At 40.1% G+C, this 19,133-nt stretch overlaps 1 protein-coding gene across 2 annotated transcripts in view; it reads right to left on the bottom strand.

The window, feature by feature from the left end:
• ZNF516 (zinc finger protein 516) overlaps positions 1–19,133 on the bottom strand; it is a 96,717-nt gene that overhangs the window by 39,105 nt on the left and 38,479 nt on the right. For both annotated transcript variants that reach the window (XM_079301870.1, XM_079301871.1), the window contains exon 2: positions 13,955–15,961. In XM_079301870.1, the coding sequence (XP_079157996.1) occupies positions 13,955–15,845 (1,891 nt within the window). In that variant the 5' untranslated portion in view covers positions 15,846–15,961. The remainder of the gene's footprint in view (positions 1–13,954; positions 15,962–19,133) is intronic.

The following is a 19,133-nucleotide window of genomic DNA, read 5'->3' as shown; positions in this document are numbered from 1 at the left end:
GCAGGGAATGGCATTGGCTCAGAACACCTGCAAGAACACCTGAATATGCTCCTCATGCATTTGAATGCCCAGATTGCACAGATATTGGGGTTATTTGCTCACATAGGTAGGTGGTCAGCTGCGCTGTTACCGGGCTCTTCAGATGCAGCATTAATTACATTGTACATCAGTTTTAGGTAATTAGACACAGCTGCATGCTTGAAAATGCTAACACACAGTGGGAAATCTTTCTGGAAGATTTTGGTCATTAACACTTTCACAGTTCTCAGATACACCATTATCTACTCCTTAATTCTCTGTTTTGATCCCTGTTTAAAGTTTTCTTTTACTTTTCCCTTGGGGACTTAGCCAAGCTTTCCACTTGAAAATGATTCTGTGACACTGTGACTCTGCCTCTTTCTAACAGAAAAAAATCATATATATAATTCTGTAAAAATGGAATCCATGTCCTTAAAAGATGCAAGGAAAAATGGGAAAAAAAAAAAAAAGTATTTTTAACCAACAGAAGTTGATGGACAAGATGAGGTTGCTGGTTTTTTTTCTTTTAAATGACAGATGAAATAATGCATTTCACATACTTCTTCCTCCTCAGAAAAGCTAACCATTTTTTTAGAAAAAGACAGGAAGCTCTTCTTCTGGGAAAAAAACCCTAAAAACAACAAACACCAGAATTGTCTCAGATCTGCTCAATTAATTTTCTTTCACAAACAAAGGTTACAAGCCAGATTTTATAACCAGATTTTGACAATCTCATTTCCTCATTACTCAGGGGGCTAAAAAAATTTAAAAAAAGTCTATGCTACAAGTATTCACCAAAATTATGAGAAACTATCCTTGTTATTGCTTATCTGAAAATATAAACAAGTTGAGTCTCAGACATCTTGAAAAAATAGCTTGTTTTACTTTGCTGCATTGGAGGGCTGCAAATAAAGAGGGAAGAGATTACACTGGTGATTGTGAAAGCACGAAAACTCAGCAGGCACAAAGGCAGACACAGAAATAAATACAGCAAAAAGCAAATTAAACAAGTTCATCCAGTCTGACTGCATATATGGCATCCCAGAACCAGAGCACAGTATTAGTTAAAGACATTGATCAAGCAATTTCTTCTTTGGTTTCAGGAGTCCAGAGAGAGGAATACTGTAAGAAGAGCAGTGATAACATGGTAACTCTAGAAATTAGAGAAGTGTATATAGCTTTAATTTTGATTCATGAGCGAGGATTTCTTTTCTTCCTTTTTTCTCTCTAACTGCCACTAACTGTATTTCTGGTGTTCTGCTTCAAAGGAGCACCAAGCTACAAGGGGATTTCCTAAGTGGGATTACCCCTGTTTCTTCAGTTCCTGCTGGCTGCTTACAGTTGCACCTGTGACAACTTAACCAAGTTGGCTGTCAATGACCTGCAACCAAACATTAGGATTTCAGCTCTCTCAGAAACAAAGCACACAGCTAAAAGGTAAACTGAGGGTGAGATTTCTTCCTTTGGCTGAAATTAGTAAGGACTTCCAAGTCCTAAGGAAGAACAGAAAATCTAAGCTCGCCTAAAAACTTCCGCCTTTTAGTCAGAGTCTTGTTTTTCCATTCAGCTTTTGCTGAGGTGTAGTCATAGTGCAAAATATAATTAACTCTTGAGGAAGAGAGCAATGGGAAAACTGTTTCCCTTCTCTTCTCAGGATAAGCCTTTTGGGGTGGGAGGGTAGGCATCAAAACAGAACAGCACCAAAGTCTAAAGTAAAGAGAGGCACAATTAAGCTTTCATACAACATCTGTATCACATTTACACATGCACTAACTTCCAGAGAAGCGACAGACATCAAAACTAATGGAGAACATCCCAACTCTCCAAATGCAGGAATAACACTGCAGCTTTCCCAGCTGTACTCTTGGGACTGTAAAACAAGAGATCTGCAAATCAGCCTATTTTCTATTGCTTTTACTACTGGTTTTGGCCAGGTAGGTCACAAAGTTCTTAAACAGAGTTATCCTACTGCACAACGAGAATTATGTATACCAGGACTACTAGAAAACAATAGCTGCAGAATAATCCTCATCATCCTCTGGATGTTACACACAGTAATTGGTTCCAGGGTCAACACTATGATGCTACAACAAAGGGCTGTAGCTTAAGGGTAAAGAATAAACAACAGGAGTTAATGGAAACTCTGTTAATATATAAATGCCCCCCAAAATGAAAGAAAGGCAGAGAATAAAATATTCTTTATAAACAAAACTGATTACGAATCCAACATGCAACCTTAGGTCTCAACAAGCTGTTAATTTCATTAAAGAAACAGAGTAAGTACTTTCAAGTCACTGTAACAAGAAAGCAGCACATTAAGATTTTGAAGCTAGTCTGACAAACACTGTGCTTGCCTTGGGTGCCAATTTATTTGTGTGAAAAATACAGACAAAGAAAGGTGTCTGAAATTACAGTTTTATTCACAAAATACCACTATTAGGTTATAGGCAACTTTGTTCAAAACACCATGTGTGATTGCTCCAATGAATCTAAACATCTGGGGCAAGTTACCCATCTGGCTTTAGTGCCTTTGAAATGACATGCTACATTTAAGCTAAGAGGTCCGGTCACACCAGTTTTAAATAATCATGTTTTCATAGTCCAGCACTTTATCATTTTGAATCTTTCATTCAATAACATTTCATAAAAATATATTTAATCCTTTTCCCCACACACCAGACAAGTGAAACAGATAGAGGTAAATTTTTTTTTCTAAGTATTTCTCCAAATATAACAACTATCTCCTGCCACTCAAGCATTCAGATTAAAAGGTAGAAGGATCATTATCCTTGTGATTTGCCAGGTGAAACACTAAGACATGCAACATATCAAAATAGAATCCCTCATTAGTATGTTACCATATCACTTCTCATTCCCTTTTCCATTTCCACTGTTCTCAGAACCTGAAATAAGCTTTTACCTGCTCTTCTTTCAACTGCTCTGCTGCTGTGCACAGCTTCAGATGCTGGGACTGCTCATGCAGGGCTGTAGCAGGGACACTGTGTGACCTCTTTCCCCAGTTCATTCCCACCTCCTAACAAGAGCAGGATGACACTGAGCTACAGCACCTTCTGGAGTGCTCCACTTTTTCTCAGTGGTCATTCATTTCCTTCCTTTAAACAACTGTGCTCCCAAATGCCAGCTGTGCCCACATAGGGTGAGCTCCCACAGCGTGCCACCCTCCCTGGCACATGCTGCTGCAGGCTATCCTCATGGACCTTCTCCCATGAGCCAGCCAACACTACGACACTATTTACACAAACACAGCACACTTGTACCTCCAGCATATTTGCCTGTGCCATTGATTCAGCTTTTTTCCAAGGCTGCTCCTAAGGCTCCCCATTCCTACATAAACCACCCATGGCATGCAGCCGACAAAAGCCTGAAATCAGACCCTTCAAGACAAACTCTATCACTTCCTTCAGCTCAACACAGGATGGCTGCATTGATGTAAGATACCCCCAGGCAGGTGCCATCCATCCCCCAGCTCTCAGCAGCACCAGCTCGCCCACAGCAACACCGGGACACCTCCTGGAACAGCACTGTGGCTCACTCCCAGCTGGGACCCTCAACAGAGGAAATGCACATTGGTTATCCTACAGTGTATATGCTGGGGGATAATCTTGACACCATGCCTCAGATCAAACAGGAGCATGTCTGAAAGCAAATCCACACACAGGGCAGTTACTGCAGAAAATCACATTTCTGGCTCATGCTTTAGCATGGCTCCCACTCCCCACTATAACATGGATCTCTGGAGAGCTGTCAGCAGCAGAGATCTGCTTGGAACTATCAATGAGCTTCCAGAAGAAGTTGTTTACATAATTTGAATGCACCTTTAATAGTAAAACATCATCCCTTTACCATTTAGACCTATTTATCTATACTTGTTACATAAACTCACTTTCTGAATTTTTGTCTTTCCTTTATCAAACCTTTTTCTGCTTGATGGACTTTTTAATTACATTATGGTTTTGGCCCTTTCCAACTTTCCTCTCCTCCCTAGGTATCAGATTTCTTTCCTTTTGATTTCTAAAGACCTCAAATAAAGTTGCTAAACTGGAATTTGAGTAAATACTTCATCAAGAGTGCCTTCCATGATGCCTTGGTTGAGTGAAGTCAGTATTTCAATTTACTGAATATATTCTAAGATACTTAAAAAAAAAAAGAAACAAAACAATTTTGCTCTAATATAATTAACCAAGAAAGGCCAGTATAGCAGAAAATCTTACTTGGCACATAAAATCATAATTATGAATTAATAGCACTTCATTTCCATTATAAGCCTTACTACTAGACACTTGCATGCTGATAACACCTAAGATGAAAAATCCTAATAATGTGGAAAATCATATTATTGTGTTTGAATGATAACTAATGTGTTACATCCATGTGTAATAAACTAAAAAAAGCACAACACTCCCTACTTCCACACAAATAACACATAATAGCATTGAGACTTCCTTGTCAAATATATTTAACATTACAGTAGCAAGTAAGTGATCCTCACTTATGTGCACTCATTTTGTTGTCCCAGAACAATCCAAGTAAAAATTAATTTTTTCCTGTTACAACTTTACTTGCCATTCTATGTTTGGCTATTATTTAAGTCTTCTCCAGGCTTCAGCAGTACTTAAGGTTAAGACATTTTTGGGAAATTACTGTGCATGTGGATACAGACGTGCAAAGACAAGAAACTTCTGCAAAGTATTATAAGGAGTTTAGGACTAATATATTCCATGTGCAGTGTAAGCTGTACTTCCTGAATTCTCTTTTAAGGGAAGAGACAGATCTGTTTGCTTCATTATCTAGTAAAAAAAGGCTTTACTACCTACTGAATAAAGGCTAAAGCACAGAAAACTGATCATACCCTTTGTTCAATAGTGCTACACACCTACCAAAACAAAAGGCAACAGGCAAACACAGCATCTGCTCCTCCACCTTTGGGTACAGCAGGCACAGGAAGAGATGAAGTCTTTTAAAACTCATTATCATCCTGCATCATTGCATTCAGTCTTTCACCATCATGACACTGGTGAAAGACCTCTACTGTCAAAACACCCAGAAAATGTTTCACGGGAGGAGAGAGGTGAACAGGAAAAAAAAAACAGAAAAAAAAAAAGGCGCCTTTTAGACCTGAGGTTCACGTTTCCCAAAGAACCCATATATTTCCCTTGTGGTTATGCTTTTTTCTCCCTGCCAAATATTTAGGTTTTGCTGACAACAGCTTGCCTCAAATGCTATTTAAGCAGTAAGACATCACAAGACATATGCTATCCTAAGATAACACACACCTCTGAAGTGCTGTTAGGTGTAGCTGATGCCTTCAACTGTCTGATGAATTTGTTATCTCAAAGAAACACAAGGTTTGGGAGTGCCTTATATTATAAACTAACCCTAAATTTAGTCTTTAAATAGATAAATAAAATCTGTGATTTTGCATCCTTTAAAGAAAAAAAAAAAAAAAAAAAAAAAGAGAGATCTGACTTAGAGTAAATTCTAACTTCTGGCTCCCAAACAAAACTAAGCTTTTTAGCTTTATATCTGTGATCTGACAATCATTTTAATGGCTATGTGTCTTTCTGCTATTTGAAGTAGCAGAGAAAATGAAGTAATAACTGAGGTTCGAGATTACCAACCTGGAAAACAAAATTCTGAAAGCAGGAGGGCAGATCTTCCCCATGGGTCCTATACAAGGATGAGTATCTCATCCTCCAATTCCATGTGAAGTAAGCACCCATATCAAAGTTACAGTAATCATCAACTGAGCAAGTATTCTTGTCTTTCACATGGACACCTCCTCAATAAAATTTCTGCACTTTAAAAGGATGAAGGGTTGGATTTTTGCCCTCAGCATTGCTAAAGCGTAACCAAATCCATCAACACAGTATCCACAAAAGACAATTCTGAGACTTGCTCCTCCCGTAGTCTTATCCCCTGTAAAGTTTGCATGCTACGGTACATTTCAGGATATGCAATTTACACTGGCATTGAATACAGAAAAGAAAGATTTCCCCATTCTTCTCTAATCTCAGGCCATTAGGTGCCAAGTGGTTCAACAAAGCAGTTAACAATGATTCCAATCTGACTGCTTCTATGCTTAAAATCAAGCCAGCAGTTATAACTATTGCTGTACCAGGGCCAAAGTATTCTGCAATTTTCCAGTCCAAACCCATGCTGTCTATAAACAAGAAAAACAAATTCACCATGAAAGTAAGTTCCCTACACATTTACAAGTCCATTCAGGGCATTGAAAATAATGCCTATCTGCCAGTTACAAAATATGGGACAGTAGAAATCACACACTAAGTACAAGGATCCAAAAGTCTCATTCAAGGTCTAAGGCACTGCAAATTATAATGCAAAAATCAAAGTTTTCCTCCACAGTTTCAATAAATTCACTATATGCTTTTCATGTCCCTAAAAAATACAGGCTTGCAGACAACAAATTTTGTAGGCAATCAAAAGAAAACAGAGTAAGAAAAGCTATCGATGCTCCCATCATAAAGAGTTCCCTTAACTGCAGCAAAGTTTCTCTTGACTTTTACTGGTAAGACTGGTACCACAATCAGGCCCTTTCACAGCAAAGTAATCCAGTGCCTGAATGAGACTACTGGGTTGAAAAGTAATAAAGTGAAGTCAAGTGAGACCTAGTAAAACTTGTATTTGTAAAACACACCTGCAGAAAACAAATTATCTACCAATGCTAGCCCCAACCACACATTAGTTTTATACCCTGTGCAGCCCTGGGACTCCCCCAAGTTTCAGCTCCTGCAGAATTCAGCCCACCCTATCCACTCAGAGTGCCTACTGCCAAACCTAATGCACTAAAAAAGAAAATCTGACTCTCGATCAGGGGCAAACTGCAAACCATAATGTTAAGAACAGCAAAAAGATTTAACATTAAAGACATTTATACAAGCCTCTCGTTAGCAATCATTTACAGATCAGCAGAATCCCACTAAGCACAGTCATGGAGCTACCAAAGTATTTGGGAATCAGATTAAAACACTACCATCACCATTTTCATTGCCTGAATCCTGTTTTACTAGCTAGGGGGAGGCAGTCCTCGCTCACTGATCAGAAACTGCTTGAAAATAAAAGTACTACACAATGCAATCTTCTGGCTATAAATGTCACAAAGCAGTATTTCACATGCTATAGTTTGATGTAATAGAAACATCCAGTACAAAGAACTAACAGAGATGCTAAACTGAGTTTTACAAGGCAGCACAGCCAGGGCAGTTGTCAAGAAGCGAGGGGTTTGTTAAAACTAAGGTTCTATGCAGCTGGATTCCCAAGTGCACATCTCTATATGCATACATTTATCATATTTGCTGAAGAAGAGCTAAAAGTCTAGTATGAACACTGGAATCCCTGTGCAACTGACCTAAACATAAAGGGGTATTTTGAATGCACAAACTGAAACCAAGATGACCAATAGCTTTCTAAACCCTTGGAAATATTTTTTTTAAATGCTAGTGTACGGTAAGTGCGGAATGGTGACTGACAGCTCAGGATGGACTAAAGAAAGACATGAGCAATCCACTGAAACTCTTGGGACAGCATTTCCAAAAACTGTGTAAGTAGTAGTATGAAAAAATAATCTTGGGTATTTTCTATAAGCTTCAGGGCAAAGCCTATCCTAGTATCACCTCCCTTTAAGAAACCACAATTGCTTCCTCGCTTCCTAAGAGATAAAATAAAGGCTGGGTAAACCTATCTCTTTCTTAGCATCTTGTACAATTTTCCTTCCAAGCTGATCCGTGTTTTGGTTGTTCATATCACAGAAGTACAGTACAATAAACTGCCTAAATAATACCTCTATCTCACTGGTAACCTGCAAAAAAGGAACACTAACAATTAAAGCTAAATACAACAGAAGTAGCTTTGACATGCATGAAGTTCTTCTGCACTTAATACTCTCCCTGAAATGTTTACAAGGAATTAAAGTAGTGCTACACTTGGTCTAACGACTTCAAAATGCTGCATAAGAAATTGTCTCTGAGCAATAAAAAACAATCTCTGTCACGAGAAGTCATTAATCTACTGAAGTATCCCAAGCTCAGCCAGCAATCCTTAGTTCTGACTTGAGCTGTGTGTTATCTGTGCCTCATCACCATGCCCCATTTCAAGAGGAACTTGAATTGCTGTTTAACACTCTTGCTGGCCACCCACATTACACAGGACTGAGTAAAACAGCCCTTGGTAATGCAGAGCAAAGTGTGGTAATCAGGAACACAGTGGAATTTACCTACGATTCCTACAGGGCAATTGTTGCATGTTCCTGAGTTGGTATGGTGTCAGGTTAATAGACAGCATTAAAGGATACACACTGCTTTATGCCAAAGCATTGCTGCCCTGTTCCAATCAAATAATTTCTGCATGGGTTTATTGAAGCATAGCTCCCACCATCAGCCTAAAATACAGAAGGGGCAAGCAACTTCATGTGTGTGAGGTGCACCTGCCAGGGGAGGTTTTAACCACTTTTGAGATGTCAATGGCTTTTCTCTCTTCCTGACCTCTCAGGACACACTGAATTGATCCTGGCTGCCAGAACGCTTCTTGCTATCAATTTTCTTGGGACAATCAGCACAATTTCTATTTTGTTCTGTTTACCTGTTTCCTCAGTAGCTCTTCCCATAAGAGAAACAGAAGCACAACCTATTGCTGAGGGCAAAACCACAGGAATATATATATATGTGTGTGTGTACCTTCACATAGGAGATATCCTCCACAGTCCTGAGGAGAGTACAAGAGTCCAAAGGGAGAAAAAAGGTAGCAAAGTGCCACTGTGGAGATACACACAGGTCTATACTGGTAAAAAAGGATGGTTCAACCTGCAGTGTTTTGCAGAGCAATCTCAGATCATGAGAAAGTACCACACTGCACATGGCTTTGCTAACATGCATCAGGATTGGACTATGTGCATTACAGCAAGGCAGATATGAAAGAGAAATTTCTAAAAGGTAATAACAGATGTGCTCAAACTAGGTAACAAAATAGGTAACAGATCTAGTCCAAATTTGCTTTAAGGAACAGTTGAACCCTGCTAAGCCTCAAGCAACATCTAATGGATCTCTTACTGCTGGCACAGGGTCCTTGCCTAACTTCCCTTATCATTTGAATCATCAATTTGCTTACAATTCCAAGTCCCAGAGTTTCATTGATCTCACTGGAGTTAAGAATCCAAGCAATGAGTTTGAATTGTAAAGCTGAAAGGGTTTTATATGCAACAACCACCCCTCAGCAATGCCCAAATTAACTGGTGAATATGTAATCACATCATAACACTCTTATCTTCACAGTTTTGAGACACTGTTCCTTCTTGAAATTGCTTTATTTCTTGGAAGCCTGGGGCAATAGTTACCAATTGTCCAGCAGTGAAACATTCTCCAGTTTGTTACATGCTCCTTCAGCAAACTAAATATGCTGAGCAACTTAAACATACTTAAGACTGTACATATAGAACCAGATATCATTTAGTGTAAAATGCCCCAAGAGCACTGCCTTTAGCAGCATAATACTGTGGGATTTACATCAAGTGAGAGACTGGCATGAGAAACATCTGAAGTGTAATTAATCAAGATATGTAGTAAAAATGTTTGATTTTTATTTAATGTAGAGATCTCCCCCTGCACACAGAGAAACACTCTTTCATGTAAGAACAATGAAGTCCTGGTACTGGATACTGGCAGCTGTTCCATAAATTCATGCTAGCAACAGAAAACATCTACTAGAACTAGCTCTGTTCTCTGGAATTACTGTACATTTTTATTTTTCTAATTTCATTTGCTTAGCTGTTTTATTCTCACTGTTGCTTTCCTCCTAAAAATTACAGCCTTGCTGCTTTATTAAAATATTAAAGCAACTCTAACTTCTAGTTTTTAATTATTTTACATCAAAATACTTCTGAAAAGATGCACTTTTCAATAAAGTTCCAGCTCTTGGACTTGTCATAATTCATATCTGAACAAAACAAAGTCCAAGTTTATGCTTCATAAATCTCCCCTACTCTTTTTCTCAGAACTTGCTAATATTATGTTTCTATTCAGCATTCCAGTTTCCATATAGGATTTCCATATAACAGGCCTGGGATAAATGGTACGTGTTACATCCCCAAGACTGTATAAGCTTTCACAGGCAGCTGTCTCTTCTTCAGATTACTATACTAAATCAGTCTCTGGCCATGCTCTTCTGAGAGTTTTTGAGCTTTACTTCCTATGAAACTTGGAAGAAGTACCACCTTTATGGCACTTCCTCACTGGCTGGGCCATCTCAGGCAAGGGCTTTTACTCCATGCTTGCCAAGAACCAAGAGGTATTTATATTCTTTTCACTTCTTTTCCTCATCTTTTCACCTGTCAACAGCAGTCACAGCCTCAAAAATTGTTCTTCCTTCTTCATCTCAGGACTGACATAGAGCCTATGTAGCAAACCCAAACATCTTCACTGCAATAATCACTACGGCAATGAAGGGGCTCTTGCCTTAAAAATACTAACCACTAAAACTACTTTGATATATCTAAAACTACCTTTTAGGTGAGGAGCTGAAAGATTATAAAACAAAGTTTTCCTTTCACTTTTATCAACACATCTATAATCTCTCTCCTTTGTCAGTCATATCTCTGGGGTTTTTTTCAGGGAAAAATGAAAGTAATGAAAAAATCAAAATCAAAACCTTCTGTTTGGAGGAGAAGTGAGCAGCAACCTACAGATGGTTCACACAGCTTTGGATGCAACTCGGTGAACATTCAGGTCCAGTTTTGCAATTGGCTCAAATGATAAATAAACATGAAGAATCATTTGGGGCAGGAACACCTCAAAAATATTCAGTCTGGTCTCAACAAAGCCAACACCCTCTGAGCCACCTCTTCCCACATGGCTGTCACACCAAGCACAAATACTTCATGCCTGATCTCTGCATGACAGGTATCACACAGTACACTATGTGCAACTCCAGAAAACTTGGTTTTACCCTCCCTCCAACCAGATGAAGGACACTTTGCAGGCAGCCACTTTACCCCCAGAGCTGATAAACTGGGTTTGCAACACTACACCCCAGTGCCTGGAAATCATGATGTTACTATACAAAGGCAGCAAGGGCAAATTACAGACGTGTTAAGAACAAAGGAGTGTCTGCCCTGGAAGCTCTCAACCCCAATTCTTGCTCTTTTCCCAGTGAGCCCAGTCAATATTTGCTGCTCCTGCCACCCTCAGCCCCTACACCTGCTGGCCCAAAGTGACCACAGAGGTGCCCTGCCAGCCTCCCTGCTGCAAGACACTGTCAACAGCACCCCTCAGATTAAGAATTAAATGCACAAAGAAATACTTTCAGCTGAGTCAAGGCCACACATTCAATACTTGGCTGTCTCAAGGCCCTTTTCTGACACAGGATAACATAGTAATGTGTCAAAGGGGGAAAGAAGGAGTAAAGATAGGAAAGCAAAAAATAACAAAACCCAACAGATTTTATATAAACTTATGAGTAGGACAAGATTTTCTTAATTACGGCCTGAATAAAAACAATGCTATAGAAATAATTTCAGGAACGGGAACTGAGAGCCCTGCTTGTCTGCCTCTGCTGGGGAAGAAGCCTATCCAAGGGGCTGGAGCTCTATTCTTGATGGAAAATCTTCACCTGGAAGAGTAACTAAAAAAAGCTGCAGCAAAGGATAGCAAACTATAGCAGTTCTAGGACAAAATGTGCTTCAAGGCCGTATCAGAACACCTCATTTCTGCAGGCACATGCATGAGGGCAGAATCTGGCCTATATTCATACACCTTAAGCTATTGTTCATAGGGAAGGGGGGAAAAATCCCTCTTTGAGTTACAGCAGAATCTGCAAGAGTAAAATTAATCCTACAGCTTGTTGGACAGAAGGACATTGTTTCTTAGAACACAATACCAGGGCAATGCCAACAAATCTGCATACCAAAAAAGAGACAATTGGGAAACTTTAGTTCTGAATATTTACCTATGAAAACTCCTTTTAAACATGACGAAAGAAATAAGCAAAAAAATCTTAAACTTTCTTTCAAATTAAAAAAAACCCCTGTCATTTGTAAAAATTGTTCCCTTCATTGAAACAGTGATTTGAGTTAAATAACCTCTATTAATAGGAGCATTTCTCTTGCACTGAAATGTTTCCCATTAGCCAATTAAATACTTGATTAGCTCTTCAGCTGTGATGTTAGCAAATATAAAACACAGCAGCCACCCTCCCAGCCCATCATTGCAAATATATCACTTTTCCGAAATGTTCCTTTATACAGGCCTATCAGTTTGCTGCTTCTTTACAGTTAATGCAAACAAGGATCAATTTGGTACCCAAAGAAATGAGTTTCCAGTTGCTGGCATCAGTTAAACCAGTGACTTCAATTCCTATAAGACCAAAGTGCTGTGACATTAACTCTCCCCTTTCACTCCTGCAAGAAGGGCTCAAAGCCTGAGTTGAGGCAAGAAGTAGAACAGGCAAAGATAGGAGACAACTCCTCTTGTTAGAAATAAAATATGGAGAGTGTGTAAGAACAGCTTTCCTATTTGAACATCATACAAAGAAGAGTTGCAATGTTTCTAACCCACCTCCAGAGAGATGTTTTCCATCACAGCAGTTCTCATCACAGCACTGTACATTACACTGGTGAAACATGGCAGCCCCACTTCACCCTAGACAAAGCTGCAATTTTATCACCACACCTTGTGTCAGCTGTACCTAGGTTTTTCAGGTGGCAGCTGATGGACTTGCAACAAAGTAGGCATGTATGAATAAAGAAATTTAAGTGTTCAAGAATACAACAGCAGATGGGAAAGCCAAATTCTGAGTCTTTTAAACGTGCAAGTAGCCATACTGAAAATATTTAAGAATCTCTAAGAATCTAGCTTGTCACCAGATTATTGGAGCTGCTTATTTATGAAAAGGAGGAAAAAAACATTAAAAAATTGGTGTTCTTGGATTAATTTTAATATATCCAACACTGCTGCAAAAATTTATGAAAAACATGTAACAATTCACAATTCTGGAAAATGCTGCTTTGTTGCTGTGGGGTCTGAAGCCAGGAGAAAAGACAACATTATATAATTTCCTAAAAGAGCAAGGTAATTGAATAAACCCACTTTCTTCCACAATGGTGCAGATTACTTCATCCACGATGGTCTTGAAAATGAGTTTAACTCTATAGATAACTATGTTCTTCACAACAAAAGGAATGAAAATGAGAGGAAACTGGTTTTGTTCACCAAACAGAAAACAAACAAAAACCAGCAGAAGGGCTAGTAAGGAAAGAATGGTTAATCTCACATTTCTAAAAGGGTATTATAAACAAAGCATGGTGAACAACAAAAATAAAGGATTTTAAAAAAAAAGATACGAAAGTGCTTAATGGTGTTCTTTTAAATATTTACTTTGCTGCTATTTGGAGAATAATTTGTTCCATTTAGTAGCATTGGGCTCAAAGGACCGCTTTAATCCAGAGAGATTAATTATAGCCTTTGGAGTTATAAACACAATTTGGGAAGTGAAGCGGAGAAGAGGAGAGAGACTCCTCTCACGCTGGCGCTTAACAAGTTTATGTGCTTTGGGGCTACGCAGGCTACACCTGTACACTGCAGGCAGAACTGCACAGGACACCCATGAATGGTGGAAAAACAGCCCCCAAGATACCCAGGGAAAACACTACTCTATCCGACAGTGTTGCTATAGGCAACCAAAGTACTTCTCAGGTGTTCTTCATCAAAATACATGTTCACCAGCACATTCCAAAAACGTCATCTAGCTTTTATTACCTGCAGCAGAAATGAGTTGCCACACTGAGACAAGCAGAGGGCATGGGACCTTCAAAACCTCTCAAATGCTTTCACGTATTTCTCCCTCTGGTCATGGCTGCGTCCCAGGCCAGGAGACACAGCAACAACGACAAAGCTGGGAGCGACCTTACCTAGCAAGGGGTTGGCTGCTCCTTCCTCCGAGCTTTCCTCAGCGCCCTCCTCTCCCAGGCCGGAGGTGGCGGAGTCGTCGGGGGCGGACGCAGAGCCGGGGGTGCTGGGCCCGCTGACGGAGCCCGAGTCCCCTTCCTCGCTGCTGGAGCCGTCGCGGTCGGGCTGGGCGGCCGCGCCACCCTCGCTCCTGCGCTCCTTGCGGTGCACCCGCGAGTGCAGCACCATTTGGTGGTAGGTGCGGAAGATCTTGCCGCACTCGAAGCACTCGGTGGACTTGTTCTGGGGGCCCCGCCGGCCCTGCCGCGAGGCGGGGCGATAGTCCAGACCCGCCGGGGCCAGTGGGCAGCTCTCCCCCGCTGGGACACTGCCGGCTTTCTCCAGGCGCCCACCGGTGCAGCTCTTCTTCTTGGGCTGGCTGGGAGAGTCCTGGTCGCGCTTGCGCTTCTCCTGGTTCACAAGGATATACTCCCTCTTATCCTTGTCGTAAGTCACGTCTGCATCTGCCAGGGCCTCATCCCACCCCACATACTTCACATACTCTGAGGGCTCTACTACTTTTCCTTTGGTGGCCAGCTGCCAAGCTTGGTAGCTACTGACCGGATCCAGCTCAGCTACTCTTTTCCCAGCCTGTCCTCTCGTAACTCTGTCCAGCCCTACAGATGGCAGCAGATTGAGACACTGCAAGAAAAACTGCTTGGTCACCGAGGAGTTCAGGCTCCCATCAGTCAAGCCCTCAGCTTTATCCCCGGTCCTGCCTGGCTGCATACGGTAGTGAACAGCATTATGCACTTTCAGGCTTTCCATATTTGTAAACAGATTTCCACACTTGGTGCAAACTTCATACAGAGATAGGCCTGTCACAATTGTCTCCTCTTGTATCACGTCATTGATAGTGGCAATCAGCTCCAAATCATTTTTTGGTTTGTTTTTGCTCCCAGACCTGGGGCCATGCGACTTCATGTGGTTTTTGAGAAACCAGGGCTCTTTGAATCTCCTGCCGCAAATATGGCACCCGTGATCAAATGAGCCCCTGTGCTTTTTCATGTGAGCTTTCAAGAACCAGGTTTGACTAAAGGTCTGACCACAGACTTCGCACGGGAACTCGCCCGCATTCAGCTCGCTCTTGCAGTTCTCGGTGTAGCTCTCCCCATTGGGGACCTGAGCTGTTATATGGTCTTTCTCTATGTGGTTTAGCAGCGTCTCCTCCCTCAGGGTCATGTAGCTGCACAGCCTGCACTTGAACGGTTTGTGGACCTGCTGCAGGTGCTGCTCCAGGTCCTTCTTCCTTTCAAATTTGTTTTTGCAGAAGGTGCACTGGTAAGAGGTCAGCTTGCCATCCTCCTTGGCTGGTGCCATCTCTGTGACCTCCTTCTTGCTGCTTCTCAACAAGATCTTGCTGTTATCGAGCTGAGCGGTACCGTTCAAGATCTTGTTGCAGGCGGATGTACTTTTAGTGGGGCTGGTGCACCCTCCAAGGCCTTCTGAAACGCCCATCTCCCCCAGCTGCGCCTCTCCCATCTCTGCCTCGTGCCCCTGGCTTAAAGTGCCTGTCCTGTGACTGCGGATGTGGATCTTCAGGTTGCCCTTCTGGGAAGCTCTGTGATCGCAGTAAGGGCATTTGTAGGGCTTCTCACCTGTGTGCTTCCTCATGTGCTGTGACAGGGAGCTCTGAAAAGGGAAACTTTTACCGCAGATGCAACAGCTGTGGCACATGGTCTTGTCAGCATCCACGTCGCTCTTGCTTAGCTTGCCAGGGCTGGAGGATCTCCGTAACTCCATTTCCACCTCTCTGCTACGATCCATCTGTATTACTGCAACAGTGGGTAAGCGGGGCAGGAGGACAAAAGCATGTCCGGCAGCAGAGGAGGGTTGGACCGTGTTTTCAATCATACGGCTCTGCAGAGAGGCGTTTTATTGCTTCATTCTCAGGGTAACGTGCCTCCTTTCAGCTGCTCCACAGACTCCACAGCACCGATTTATTTCTGTAAGTAGATGGCATAGATCACCTGAAACAAGAATAAAATCATACAAATGTACAGATTCTTAAATATATTCAAACCTATTCATGTTTTGAATTCAACAGCTTCCATCACTCACTCTGCACTCAGAAGCACACCATATGACAATTTATTGCACCAAAAGGCAGTAACTTCTCTTTTTGTTGACATTCTAGACTTCAATGACAAGCATAATTACCAAATAAGTAAAATCCATAAAAGAGCAAACACTCATTTCCATACACTGACATCAGTGTCTTGAACGAAGCACAAACTTTAAAAATACTTTTTGTTTTAAAACCAGGCAGAAGTGGCTAAAAATACACCATAAATGAGGACAACATTTCTTGTGGGGGTTATTACACTTTAAATCTGTGGCTTTACCATCATGTGTAATTTCATGTAAAATACGTACTTGCCAAAGATAAAAGGCTTTCCTAGAGACTTTAGCAAGTATCATATTCCTGCTGGCAACTGCATTACTTTGTGTCTCAGACAGCTCGGCTGTGCTTGAAGTGGCAGGCACAGAAAGGCGCAGAGGCTGAGAACGCTCAGTACTTTGATTACAGAGCAAACAAGAATGCAGAGCCTGACAAAGCACTCATGAAAACTAAAAGTTATTTCCTGCTGGACACTGAACTAAAAAAAAAAACCCTCCAAGAAAAAATTTTAGTCTCAAACTAATAAAGCAAAGTGATAACGCAGCTATCAAATTACCTCAAATCTGAGTGATTTATGTCAACATGACACACAGGAAATGGCACCACCACCCACCTCAATGACACAGAATTTTAACCATAAACAAACAAACAAAACAAGAAAAAACTTCGATAAACCAATCAGATTAATAAAAGGTTAAGCAGTTTTGCATTTTTTCATGAATAAATCCAAGGGTCAGTATCTTAGTGCAAGATCAAATACACCAGGACCTTGTATACAGCAAAAAACAATGATCAAAATCCACATAAGCTGTTTCTCTTCCAATTACTACACTGTAAAACAAAATCTTCCCCCCTCCTATCCTCATTAAGGACTACAAACACCACATGACTAAGATCAAAGAACACAGACAGCATTCTCTAATGAAGAGAACTGATCTATTGCCACATTAAGAAAACATCAGCTTCTTAAAATGTAGCTAAAAATATGCAGAGCACTAACAAGACCATATATTCCCACATCCATCATTTGACATCTATGACTCAACAAAGAGCTGCAGACCTACAGCTGCAAATTTTAAAATTTCTCACTGTATTCACCTCTGAGTCTCTTCAATACGTAAATAAGCAGTCTAACCACATCACCAGTATGAGCCAAACAAAAAGCAAGACTGTTGCAATGCTCATCTCAGTTACAGGCTACAGAAGAACTTCATTACATTTAATTTAATCCAGCCCTCTTATTTGCTACAAGACATTCATTTCTGGGCTGGATTTTCTGCATATCTAGTATCCATTCAGCATGTTAGGAGTTCTCAAACAGCATCAAACCCAAAATGCCTTTTCCTCAGAGAGCTGGCAGTAACATTTAAAGGATGAGTTACAAAAGCAATTTCATTTCTTGAATTAAGCCTTTTTTATTATTAAAAAAAGAAAAAGTAGATATCTCATCCAGAAGTCCATATGAGCAGGAAGTTCACAAACTACAGAATGTAAACTAATTTTTAAAATTAGTAATTTAAAATCAAGCTGAGGGACAGCCTGAGAAAAGACTTCTTGGGTGAATAAAGGATGTCAGCCACTGAAATTGTGGCTGCACCAGAAGGTACAAATACACAAAACAGAAAATACAAGTTTATACTGCCCATCAGTGGATGAAACAACTTCAAGTAACTTCTTATTTATCTGACACACAACCTAAAACCACCAAGTAAAAACCCACATTGCCTTATAATCAAAGATTTAACCTACAAGGCCTTAAATCATAAAAAGAAACACCAGGCTCTTGTTCAAGTATCCTGTGCTAAATGCAAGCAACAGCTTCTTCTGAAATGTTCCACACTGCTTCAAAAATAAAAAATAAAAAAAAAAATAAAGCTTCTGGAGCAATTTTTTTCATGTATTTTATACAGTGTTTTCTACATTCTTAGTTTTCTGCAGCTCACAACAGTGAGAATACTGCTCCAACTGGCAGGTTGATTTTTAGACTAATGACTTTTTTATTATTTTAAAATGTAGTGCTCATTTTAACTCAACTTTCTGCAGTGTTTCCTGTCTGAAAGTTCAAAAGAGATTTAAGAGCCAAGCTTAGACAAGAAAGCTGTACACAGCAGTCCAAGCACATGTAGATCCAAAGATTCAGTCCCTTTGTTTACTTGGCCACAGATTCCCTGGGCTTAGTCTTTACATATTTCACTTTAATTATTTATAGCATTTTCATTAATGAAACTTAGTTATGAAAATGAGGCTATGAAGAAAGCATCACTTATAAGAAGGGTATTAGCCACTCACAGGAGATCCCCGTAGTCCTGTATTAAATTAGGCCTGAGGGGAAAAAATGTCAGACTTAAAAATTACTGAGCAATTTTATTAGTCTAAAATACTTAAAGGAAGTGTTACTGTCTTCACAAAAATATTCTGAGCACTTTTTTTTCATCTTTATTACTTTATCTTGCCCAATGCACTGCAATCTGTAGCTTTAAAAGTTGAAATAAAGTATTCCTAGACTTAAATTATTCAAATTCATGCACATATAAGACTCACAAGATTTCAAGTCTCATATTCCAGACAAAATTCTAGGAGGGTGAAGAATGTTCACCCAATCTGAGCTTACTTTACAAAGTATGTAAAGATCAATCTTTGGCTTTGGTAAAATATATAAACAACTCACTTCTCCCTCCTCTTATTATTTGAGTGGCTACTTAGAAGCAATTCTTCCAGAGGGGTCTTTCTGCAGAATAACATAGCTGGTTCACTCTGTACAGCAGTAAATAAAATTACAACTTTGAAAAAAAGTTTCCATTTAGAAGACTAAACTTACAAAGTAAGGGAAAAACACCTGTAAAGAATCCTAACAATAGAAAATAATATTCTGTTTTAATTTTTATCTCGGAATTAATTACTAAACATCAAAGACGGCACAATGAATGGAAGATGTCAACTGGTAAATCAAACAGTAGCACTTATTCTTTCATTAGGAGTAAAATTTTACCATAGTTATCTTTGTTTCTTTCTGTCTGACT

The sequence above is a fragment of the Erithacus rubecula genome, assembly GCF_903797595.1.
Source record: "Erithacus rubecula genome assembly, chromosome: 3".
Classification (NCBI taxonomy): Eukaryota; Metazoa; Chordata; class Aves; order Passeriformes; family Muscicapidae; genus Erithacus; species Erithacus rubecula.
The sequence above is the reverse complement of the archived record's forward strand: the minus strand, read 5'-3'. Positions and strand labels throughout refer to the sequence as shown.